The sequence below is a fragment of the Chiloscyllium plagiosum genome, unplaced genomic scaffold, assembly GCF_037043375.1.
Source record: "Chiloscyllium plagiosum isolate Xiang-an unplaced genomic scaffold, Cpla_swu_hap1 HiC_scaffold_17, whole genome shotgun sequence".
NCBI lineage: Eukaryota > Metazoa > Chordata > Chondrichthyes > Orectolobiformes > Hemiscylliidae > Chiloscyllium > Chiloscyllium plagiosum.
Genome location: NW_028270155.1, coordinates 16770995 through 16783804, shown reverse-complemented (window position 1 = coordinate 16783804; position 12810 = coordinate 16770995). Strand labels below are relative to the sequence as shown.

The 12810-nt window shown below is 38.8% G+C and overlaps 1 protein-coding gene across 8 annotated transcripts in view; it reads left to right on the top strand.

The window, feature by feature from the left end:
- Positions 1-12810, top strand: part of wwox (WW domain containing oxidoreductase) — a 948132-nt gene that overhangs the window by 66050 nt on the left and 869272 nt on the right. For all 8 annotated transcript variants that reach the window (XM_087995711.1, XM_043706562.2, XM_043706566.2 and 5 more), the window contains exon 5: positions 10659-10765. In XM_087995711.1, the coding sequence (XP_087851837.1) occupies positions 10659-10765 (107 nt within the window). The remainder of the gene's footprint in view (positions 1-10658; positions 10766-12810) is intronic.

Here is a 12810-nt window from a genome sequence, read left to right as displayed (position 1 = left end):
GGAACAGGATTAAGGGGCAAAATGTGCTCCATCGTTTCCTGTGACTCTGAGACTCTTTAGTTCATTTGATAATTCACCTGCAATTCTTTGTTTCATGTTTCATTTATTTTAAAATAATTGGTCCAGTGCTATATTGAAATGGACGTCAAATGTACAGGTGATTTTTTTATTATACAATTATGTTAAATTCTTAACACTGACTTAAAAATGTTTATTATCCAGATACAGATGGTAAAACATTTATAATGCCAGCTAAAATGAGTGTGTTTGAAAAAATTAAGTCTAAACTTTTATTTTTACCATACATGTTCCCACTCTAGGGAATATTTTGTAGTGAATTGAAAATGGAAGAATATCATGGTTTCATTAGGAATAATGTTTTACTTACCAGCTAAGCACTTTGGCTAATTATTGAAAAAGAAATCAGCCAAGGGCCATAAGATGCTGACCTTTTCCATTTGTTTCTAAGCCAACTGAGTTGCATAAGCAGCATGGTGAAAATTGGAGGAGTTTCAGCAAACTTAGCTCTGACAAAGCATTCAAGTAAAGGCAGTTTAAACACTTCAATTATCCTTTTTATGTTAAATGGAGGGTGGTAAATTTCTTTATAAATTGTTATCTGGAAGAATTCATTATTTTGTTAGGTTATATTCCTATGGTGCATTGCTTTATGAGCCTGATATCAAGTGAATATTAAAGATAAAAGACATTTGACCCAATTGTCTGCTCCATCCATAACCTGTGTCTGAATATTTAATGATGGATGTCATTTAATCCTCACCTGCAAACCCCTCCTACAAAGACGATTCTATTATTTTCCTTGCCTAAAAAAGTATTTATCATTTCCGTTAATCCCTTTATAATCCTAAATTTCTTCAGCTGTTATTGATCGATTTCCTTATTTCAGAATTTATCTCTGAAATTAACCATTTTCATGAGAGGACTGATTTCCTGTTGGTCGTGTGTGAACTCCAGGCTTCAACAAAGACCATGATTTTTAAAATCGATTTTGGGAGAGGGTTGCATGCTGTTGGGTTCATAGTAGTAAAAGCATGCTAAAAGATTGTAAGGCAGAGATATTATCCCAAATGGACACTGGATTACACTAAGGTAATTTACTTCTACCTACCTCACATTCATCGTTCCTCCTTCTGACTGAGTGTACCTTTCAAATGGGCTAATAGTTTGGTTTAATGCTATCAATTGATATTTGGCCCTGAGAGAACTTGAGAAATATGGATCCCACTCCTAACTCCTAGTACCATCTATCCTCTGAAGAGTACAGTTTCTCAAGCATTTCAGAAGCGATTTTCAAATTGAGTTAATGAATATGTTTAAAAACTCCTTTCTATTGTCGTCATAGTTTCTTTAGACTGTTGAGTAGAGTCTAAAGCTTAAAGACGGTTCTTTCGTACAAGCGCCAAAGTTCTTGTCAGGCATTCCAAATGTTGGCAGCCTTGTTTTGAGTGAGTGAGAAAAAAAAGTAATTTTAGCTGTCATTTAAAGCTGTAGTACATTTGGGTATGTGCTGCAGTCACAATTAATGGCCACCCTGTGAATGCAGTTTGAAAACTAAAATATGCACTACTTCAAAGGATTTGTTAGTAATAAAATCAAGCTTTTTAATTGTTTATGAAACCCATTTCTACATGGAGATTTTTGATATTTTTACTTTTGACTGTTTAATTGTACAACACCGCAACTAAAATACGAGCATTTGTTGCTAAACTGATCTTGTAGCTGATAACATAGAATTCCATGAATGTTTGTGCTGGACATCAAGGGGCAAATCCAAATCTCCACTGAAATACTGTTGCTAGACCAGGTTACAGGTGTTTAATTCACTCTTTCTTATCACCTCTGGCACACTGCTGAGCGTGCCAGGTGAACGGGCAAAAAACTAGGAAATGGAATTCATTTTTCACTAACCTCAAAGTTATCTCCGGTTGGTAACGCTGTCTGAGGTGCAAAGACTATTATTTAAATTGAAAGACACTCCAACAAATAATGCAGTGCAGGAGGATATGGTGCTCTCGTACATGAGCACAAAATGTTTGCTTGCATTGTAGCAAGTTATTTAGAATACAAATAGAATTTTAGCCTTTATTGCTAGGGTTTGGAGTTTAAAAACAAGGAGCTCCTGTGTACAGGATGTTGGTGAGGTTGTACCTGGGGACTGCATACAGTTTTCGTCCCCATATTTAAATCCCGGATAGACAGGCATTGGAGACTGTTCAAAAGAGATTCAGTAGGCTGATTCCTGAACTTGTCAAGCATAGCTAAACACATTATGCCTTGTGCAGCCTTTTCCAACCTTTGGTGTCTAGTTTTAAAGTAGAGAAGTATTAGCTGAGAGTCTATAGCACATTGGAGTATAAGAACTTAGAAATAGGATAAAGAGTAGGCCATTTGGTCCCTCAAGCCTGCCCAGCATGCAGACACCCTTGTTGATCTGCCATTCATTGTAAGAATGAGGAGTAATCACATTGTAACATTGCCAGAATATTTGGCAGAAGTGGGTACTGCAGATGCTGGAGATTAGAGTCAAGATTAGAGTGGTACTGGAAAAGCACAACAGGTCAGGCAACATCCAAGGAGCAGGAAAATTGATGTTTCAGGTTCCTGATGAAGAGCTTTTGCCCGAATCGTCGATTTTCCTGCTCCTCGGATGCTGCCTGACCTGCTGTGCTTTTCCAGCACCACTCTAATCTTGCCAGAATAGATGTTGAGAAGATGTTTCTAACAGTAGATAAATCTCAAGCCAGAGGGCATAGTAACAGAATACTGGGAGGCTGAGATGGAAAGGAATTTCATTACTGCAAGTATTTAAGGCGGGGTCAAGAGGTTGAGAGCTTTGAAGAGCTGGCACAAAAGAGAAGTTGAGGCCTGGGGCAGATCAGCCATGATCTCGTTGTATGCTGGGACAGGCTTGAGGGGCCAAATAGCCTACTCCTGCTCCTATTTCTTATGTTTTTATACTTCAATGTGTTTTGGACTTCTAAGTAATACTTTTCTATCTTAAAACTGGACATCAAAGGCTGGAAAAAATGGCTGTAGAATGGTGATCTGAGCTCTGTTGTGTATTGGAAAATGCTCCCCTTTCTCAAAAAGAGAATAAAAGGAGCTTGTCAGACTATGTGAATCAATGCTCCTTCCTGAAACAGAACCAATAGTGTGTTATCAAAATGAATGAATGAATCATTTAAAAATAAAGACACTGACTACCTCAAATTCTTTGGTGTTAATAAACAACATAGGATGTTCGGGATCAAAGTTGCCAATCCAGTCCAGTACTGAGCGAGTGTCATATTGTTCAAGATGCCACCTTTTGGATAAGGCATTAACTGAAGATCTATCTGCAAGAAGAGCAAGGAATTATCCAAATTGCCTGGCCAATGTATATCCCACCACCAGCGCCACTAAGCATATTATCTGGTAATTATCACAGCTTTGTTGATAAGAAATTGAAGTGTGCAAATTGGCTCCTGTGTTTCTGTATTCCTAGATTTCAACAGTAAGCTGTCCAATAGGCTGTTTCATTAAGCTGTGAAGTGCTTTGAGGTGCCTGGTGGTTGTGACAGCATTATATAAATAAAAATTTCAGAATCTTCTTTCGGTTCAAAGATTTTTCGTTTGAAAATACCTGTACTTCGTTCACATACACAGCAGCCAGGAGCTGTTTATCCCATTAGTGTCGGTTGAATTAGAAACACAGTTTTTTACTCTGATTGTCTCAGTGCAATCACGTGGCACAAGATCAGAACAGTTGCAAAGCCTGCACTGCTTTCCTTCGATATGAAACTTAAGTTGAAAGTTCAGTTTGTAACCCAAAACTAAACTGACTGCAGAACAAAATGATGTTAAACTAACCTGCTCAATTTTTTTCTGCTACATGCTACATTTCATTCTACATTGGCACTGCAGCTAGTGTAAATGTAAATCCATCTTTCCATATTGTTGTTGATCATATTATTGAACTGTACTTCACACTCAGAAGTAAAATGCTGTGGATGCTGGAAGTCTGAAACAAACACAGAATGCTGGAGAAACTCAGCAGCATCTGTGGAGAGAGAAACTGAGCTCATGTCTTGAGTCAGATATGACTCTTCTTCAGTTCTGGTTGAGGACCTCTAGCATTCAGAGCACTGACTTCAATGGATTGGATGTATTAATCTGTTTGGCAATGAAGGAGTTGGATTTACACAGACATTACATTATAGTATATTCAATAGACGGAATATTTACAGCAATGAGCCACCTGGACCCTGGTGAGAAAGTTGGAAAAATCATATGAGCTGGTAAATGAGCAACTTCTAGATGTTATAACATAGAACAGTATAGTACAGTACAGGCCTTTCAGCCTACAATGTTGTGACGAGCATTTATCTTAATCTGAGATCAACCTAACCTACACACCCCTCAATTTACTACCGTCCATGTGCTTGTCCAGCAGTCGCTTAAATGTCCCTAATGTCTCTGTCTCTACTACCACTGCTGGCAGGTGAGAGTAAGAAGTCTCATTTTCCTATCAAGTGCTGAACATCAAGATGAAATTCTCACTAATGAGTGGCGAGAGGCCTACTTGAGTCACGGAGTCATCCAGCATGGAAACAGATCCTTTGGTCCAACCAATCCATGCTGACCATAATCCCAAACTAAACTAATCGCACCTGCCTGCACCTGGCCCATATTACTCCAAACCTTTCCTATTTATGGACTTGTCCAAATATCTTTTCAATGTTGTAACAGTACCCACACCCTGTGGAAGTTCATTCCACATACGAGCCACTTAGTGTAAAAATGTTGTGTCTCATTTTTAAAAAAATCTTTCTCCTCTCACCTTAAAAATATGCCGCGAAGTCTTGAAATCCTCAACCCCATGAAACAACACCTGCTATTCAACCTATCCGTACCCTTCATGATTTTATAAACCTGTATAAGGTTACCCCTCAAACTCCTACTCTCCTGTGAGAAAAGGTTCACCCTATCCAGCCTCTTCTTATAACTCAAACTGTCAATTTCTGGCAACATCCTGGTAAATCTTTTCTGACCCTCTCGAGCTTAATAATATCCTTCTTATAATAGAAGAGGCTTCACCAGCGTCCAGTACATCTCCAACATAATGTCTAAACTCCTGAGCAATGCAGGCAAGCATGCTCAATGCCTTCTTAATCACCCTATCTACATGTGATGCATACTTATATATGTGAACCCCTTGGTGTTTCTGTTCTATAGCACTATCCCAGATCCTACATTTAATGGTATAAGTTCCGCCCTTGTTTATTTTACCAAAATTTAATACCTCGTATTTATCCAAATTAAACTCCATCCTCCACTTCTTAGCCCATTTACCCAGTTGATCAAGATCTCACTGTAATCTTAGATATCCTTCTTCACTCTCCACTAAATCACCAATTTTGATGTCATCTGCAAATTTACTAACCATGCGCTCTGTATTTTCATCTGAATCATTTATGTGGATGACAAACAAAAGTAGACCCAGCACCTGTGGAACACCACTGACCAGAGGCCTCCTGTCTGAAAAACAACCCTCCATCTCCACTCTCTGTCTCCTGCTGTTAAGCCAATTTTGTGTCCAATTGGCAAGCTCATCCTGAATCCCATGTGATGACGTGAATTAAATATTAAACGATAACATCTAATTATTTCCTAATTTCATGTCATTAATATGCAATTTTCCATTCTCCCACCCGTTGGATGGAAACCAGATGCCAACAGTTCCCAATATGAAAGTTAAAACAGTTACCTGTCAACTCCAACTTGCTGCTTTCTCTTCAGGTCCGCTGTCTTGGACAGCAGTCACCAGAGTTTGAGGGCACACTTCACGGGCAGTGAGTGCGCATGTTCCCTGTTCATGGACCTGGGCATCAGACTCGTACCAACCTCACTGCAGTCTCGTGGCACTTCAGTTCTGCACTTTGGAGTGCATTTGCACCTGCCAGGCCACTATTTGTACAGGGACAGGCACCTAATTCAAGGGTTGGGCAAGAATCCGTTTCAAGGTTACTCGTTTGTTTTGTTTCTCATCGCATCCCTGTTTTGCCTACCTTGCATTGTCTTGCCTATTTGTGCTTTGCTTCCTCAGCCAAAGTTTAAATGCTCACAGTGTGTGTGTATTGACTTGACCTTTAGCACAAACTCAAAGCCAAGAGGCTTGTCATAGTTTCCAGCAGTGATCAGTCAAAGGGGTGGCACATTGCTGTCTGACACTGTATACCAATCCCACACTTGCCCTATGTGCTAGCCATGTACATGGCAAACACACTGCATGTGCTTCAACCAAATGGCTATGTCTCAAAGTCTAAGGAGGGTAGTTCACAGTCAAGTCAAGGGAAGCACCCTCCACTCAGGGGATTCCTAAACACAGTAAGTCAACGCCAGCTGAAATTAAAAGAGAAAGTGCTGAAGAAACACAGCAGGTCTGACAGCATCTATGAAGAGAAGCAGAGTTAACATTTTGAGTCTGGTGTGCCTCCTCTTGAGGGAAGTGCCTGATATTTGGCTGTCAGCAGATTGAGCACACACAGTTGGTTGCTTTGGGTAGTCAGGGAGTCAGTATCAGGGAGGGCTTGTATGATTCCTCCTCTGACTGGGTGCCCATTGACACCACCCTGACTCCTTCTTGGTAAGGGGGCACCTGGGATAAGGTCATGCTCACTCATCCCTCTGTTGCCTTGCTCTTGGTGCTGAGCCACCCATGACTGGAGAGATGGAATGCAAATCTGTGCACATATCCGGGAGGCACTAAGACTGCTGGACCTGACTCTCCATGACAGCAGCCAAACGAACAGTGGAAGCAGCCAGCAACTTACATGTCTGAGGCAGCAGAGGAGAAACAACATCTGTGCAGTCCCATAACATCTGTGTCAATTTTCCAAGTGCCTCAGACAAACCTACTTGATGGCCCTACACTTGCTTGTGTACTTCTGTGAAGTTCTGCTCCTGACTCTAATTTATCTAAAATACTATCCAGGTGTCAGTATCTGAGCTGATGGACGGTGTAGGAAGCAGCCTTGCCAGCGCTTCTCCTGAAAGGTGTCTGGCTTCTTCCTCAGAGGTGGAGGTGGAGATGTCCTGTGGGACTTGGGGGTTTTCATTTTATTTTTGAATTTTTCTCCATTATTTAGAATTGATTATTCTGCATGCAAAAATGAGTTCAAAGAAAACTTTAAATGTACAATCTTGAAGTGGAAGTACACAAATATGTTTGATTTCAGCCCATAAGCCATGAATAAGATCATATTCTTCCAACTGCATTTATTAATAAGATATATATTTCACTTGTCTGCTGTTTTAATTGATTCTGAATTTTGCTTAAAAGCAAAATTGTTGACTTTGTGGCCATACTCACTCTTCCAAAACTTGTCAGGGGCCTTGTAATTACGAGCACTTCTTCCAGTTGTTTTACAACTTGAGCGTGCCAACCTGTGAAGATATCAGAGTGCTGTGAATGTTCAAAGACACCACACATTTATTTTTCATCACACAAAGAAACATGCTGGAAGGGAGTGATCCTTTGCCTGCGCGGAAATCGGCCGATTTATTTCTGTGCTGATGCTGCTTACAGGCCATCCACTGTTGTCCAACTTTGGAGATTTGCCAGTTTAGAATAATTGTTTTTTGTTCTGTTGTATCACAATTTTATTCTTGAGTTGGTCATCCAGAAAAAATGCAACAATGAATTGGTTGCCTTTTGCAATGTTTATCAACTAACTTATCATTTGCTACTCTACCTGATATACGCAGAATATCAGTGGTCTATCATTTTGCACTCAGTGGAAAGAGTGTTCAGTGTTTTAAACCCAAGGTATTTTAATATACATGATGCATAAAGCCTTTATGCTATTGTAACATTACTGACAGATTAAGAGAAACAGACTGTGCACAATGTTTTTTTCTCTTTTGAGGACAACTGTTTGACACTTGACTATGCAGTAATAACAGAATTAGAATTTTACCTATTTTCACTTGAATATTCTAGAGGTCTATAATTTGATCTTTTAAATTGTGAAGTCCTACCAAATATGTGGGTTGTACTATCTATGAAGTGTAATACTTGAGCAGTTGATGTTGATGATAGTTGCTCGCCAATTTGAAATTTGAGGAAGAACACACTGATAATTCCAGTTAAAGCATTGTGATACCTTTTCATGAATACATTTACTCTACCTTAACAACAGTGGTCAACTTTTATGGAAAGGTGTGGCTGGTTTGCGATTTTGAACTGTGAAAGCTCACCACCACCTTCTCAAGGGCAACTAGGGATATAAATGCTGGCTAACCAGTGTTTTCCACATCCCATGAATGAATTTTTAAAAATTATAGCTCCGATAATAGCAATTAAATGGATGTAACATGTTTATTAAATTAATTCATTCTGCAAGGGCACTTTTAACTATAATTAAAACATTTCCTAAATCATCAAATTCATTGTCATTCGTATCCGATGCAGAGTTCTTCAGATTAATATTGATTCTGTTTGATGAGAGCACTGTTGCATAGGTCACATTGTGAATCAGATTTAGTTATTTTGGTTTCAAAATCGTCCCTCCACAAGATATCATCATCCTGTCCGTCCATTGAATGTGCATTCCACCTTGCTCAATGTTGCCCTCTCATGCATAATGTCTAATAACAGTTCAGTTTGATGCAGATTTATGTATTTAATAGTTTCACTTTATTAAAGTTGTCAAATCAAAAATGAAATATTCCCTAGATTGAGCATGCTTGCCCACTATTTTGAGATAGAATCTTCTGAGCCGCCGTATCTATTTAAGTTGTTGTATTCTATTTCCAAAATCTTCCCAACTGCTCTGTGGGCCAATATTGTGTTAATTACTGGACCTTTCAGCACCTTTCCTTGTGTAAAAGATTTCTTTGGTTGTTGTATAAAGAAGGCACAATAATTGATGCACTTGTATGGCAGTATTTACTGTCCTTGCACTGGTGTTAAACTGCAATTGATGACATCAAGATTATATTCCCATAAACGTTGAGCATCTAGAGTACATAATCAATATGCTTTGCTTGCAACAGGTAAAGGTGTGATGAGAGGTGTGTGTGTGTGTATATATATAATATATATATATATATATATATAATATCAATGGTTTTTCAACATCCCAGATCAACTGAAGTATCGATTGAACCAGACATGTTCATTTGAAGTTGGGGAGAAACAGATTGTAACGATTAGATTAGATTAGATTACTTACAGTGTGGAAACAGGCCCTTCGGCCCAACAAGTCCACACCAACCCGCCAAAGCGCAACCCACCCATTCACCTACATTTACGCCTTTTCCTAACACTACGGGCAATTTAGCATGGCCAATTCACCTAACCTGCACATCTTTGGACTGTGGGAGGAAACCGGAGTACCCGGAGGAAACCCACGCAGACACGGGGAGAATGTGCAAACTCCACACAGTCAGTCGCCTGAGTCGGGAATTGAACCCGGGTTTCTGGCGCTGTGAGGCAGCAGTGCTAACCACTGTGCCACCGTGTGATTGGGTATGCTTATTGTGTTAGCATAACCAGGAGGAATAATCTATGTAGTGATTCCCATTGTTACATATGTCTTGAATTGTCTGAGCAGAAGTTCATAGTTGGATTTTTTAAAAAGACTATTAATCTGAATGCAATCTGAAACCAGAAGCTAACTTGAAACCATTATTGGCTCATTAAATGGAAAACTGGATCAAATATCCATTGAATTGTTCTGGATCACAGCCATGTCACTTGCACTGGCTTTTATATCTTGAGTGGATTCTAAGACATTTTTTAATGATTCTGTGCCACATAAACCCTGGTTGAACTGAACTGTTAGGAGACATTGCGCATGTTGGGCTGAATAATTTTGGGATGACTTCCAAGGTACTGAAAGGCAATTTTTCCCTAATTTCAATTGGACTGGGAAGATATGAGCGAAACATTGAAAATAAGCAGCCACTGCTGAACTTTCTGAAGACTGCATTTAAGCTGTAGCAAATTATTACTGTGAGAGTTGGCTAGTTTTTGGCAGGAATTTGCTCTCATTTGCCATAAAATGACTGAAAAGATATCTGGAAAGATTGCACAGCTGGCAGTCAGTAGTATAGAAATAAATAGTACTGAAGCACATCTCATTTATTAGAAGGTTTATAATAACTTGTGGGTGAGTTTTCATGTCTGGTATTATCCCTTAGGGTATTGTATTTCCTTTGCAAATGGGAACCAATGCTGCAACATTAAGGAAATTAAAATCATAAATTCAAAATAAGCAGAATAAAAGGTGGGAAGTGTAGCACGTGCACTAATTTTATGACAAACATTGTACTTGTATGAGATAATCATGATCACTAATTTTGAAATAATTGACATATGCCCACTGATTTTCATAGAAACTTACTCAGTCAGCTTGTATGGTAACATTTTTGCAATTAGACATTGTTATTGGTAAAAGTTACCTGGCAGATCATTCTACAGCTGGTAAGTTGCACGACAGGGCCTTCATGTAGTCACTGCCTTGTGATTGTGCAACTCCATACAAACCTTCTAAAGTTGTTGCTTATCCAAGAAGAGATGATTGAAAATCTGGGAACTGGATTTTCTCCCACCCAACCACATATGTAAGCAATAATGATGTTTTTCTTGGTAGGTTTTGAGACGTCACGCTCTTTAGCTTTGCACGGAGCACATGTTGTCCTTGCCTGCAGAAATCGAGCTCGAGGCAATGTGGCCATACAAAAGATACTGGACGAATGGGTGAGTGTTTCCACCTTCATTACACTAAGTTAATCCATATCCACTAATAAGTCTGTTAGTAAATTTTACTACTTTGGACTAAAGCTTGACGCTAAGATATGAGGATTCAAACTAGCTGTCCAACAGGAACTTTGGTTTGATAATAGTATCCATAATTCTAGGATATCTAGGTTTTCCTCGGGGGAAATTTGTATGGTACAGTTGCAATAAAAATAAAAGTCACTATGCAGCCGCTTTTCTTTGCAGTACCTTTTGCTGCAGTTTTGTAAACATTTTCATTAGATTGCCAATTTAAAGAGAGTACTATTGTTTCTCGGGGAGATGTGACTACTGTGCATCTGGTCCTATAGTTCTCATGGTCATTTTTGCTTCCAAGTACAAGGCGTGATTCCATGATCTACACTGTCTGTGCGGAAGGAATGCTTGCAAATGAGTTTGGAGTATTGTTGTACTGGTTTTATCCTTTGTCCCATGCAAGCATCACTCTCCACTGACACTGCAGAACTACTCCAGCTACACAATAGAAGGATCACAATAGAAAACACCAAGACCCAGGCAAATATAGAACTGTATTAACTGAATACAATGTAAAATTTAAAATTCAAGAAGAAATATATTAATAAGAAACATGCTATGTGTAAAGACTTTTTTTGTGTGTAGAATACAGTATTTCTATATTTCAAATTGGCAAAATGTATCACAAATCATTTTCACATTGTTTACATTCAAACAAGACTCTCAGTTGCAAAAATGAGCTGTTTGGACATTGTGTTTTCACCGTTTGTTGAAGCATTAGACTCTAGCAATATTTGAGTGTTATTCCAGAGGTGGTGTAATTTTTGTTTCTGATAATTCTGTATTAGGTAAAATTATACACAAAAGTGATGTTTTTCTGACAAATGGCGTCAATAACTAACAGATGTCAGAAGGAGGAATATTTGAAAATATTTTGGTATTCCACCATAGCTTCTTTCCTCTCTGTAAGTTACAAAGAATGCAATGTGACCATTGTTCAAGAAGCTTTAACACTGAAACCTCTTCATTATATGGAAAAAACAACAGAACAGAATGTTACTGCATATTGTCAGTGCAGCAGCATTTTAGCATCCCTGAGCTTGTTGATTATAGGTAGTTACTAAATAATACATTCTTAGCTAATTGGGACAACAAATGTAAACTCTAAAATCATATTGTTATTATGCAATGGAGTGCTCTTGTCTGTTGCAATTTGCTATACAAAAGACCGACGAAAAGTAGGAAGAGACACTAATGGGACAGTGCTCTAATATAACTTACATTCCTTCAGGATTGAGTTTTCCTCGGGGGAAATTTGTATGATACAGTTGCAATAAAAATAAAAGTCACTATGCAGCCGCTTTTCTTTGCAGTGCCTATTGCTGCAGTTTTGTAAACATTTTCATTAGATTGCCAATTTAAAGAGAGTACTATTGTTTCTCGGGGAGATGCGACTACTGTGCATCTGGTCCTATAGAGCTCCAGGGATCTCAGCACCAAAAGGTATTCAGACTTGCTCTGTGAGTGCTTGCCTTGTGGCCACATTGCTGTCAATACTGCCTTTTGACAAAAAGAGCTTGTATTTTATGAAAATAATCATAACGGAAATGATATTAAGGTAGGAAAATACATTTGGATGTACCTCACACATAGAAATATATTTGAATCATAACTACCGTTGGTTGTTTCTCCAATGAAAATTAAGTTCAACTGAAGAGTTTTAAGTTGTGTTATAAGAAAGTTCACTTTAACCTTCTGCATGCCCATCTCATTAAATTAAAATTTCTTCCTTTGTGAATCCAAAGCTAAGGGACTTGAGTTATGAAAATTTAATCCAAATCTACATCTTGGCCCTCAATGGTGCGAGGTCCAAGATGGGGTGAGTTGATGCACCAATGCACCAGAATCTACTGATCTGCAATTTATTTTGAATAATGAATTGAATTGCTTTCTTCCACACTCTTCTGAAGCAGCCTGCACCTGCTGCTGGGACCACATGTTGGCATTTGTTCCCAGCAATTTCCGTATTC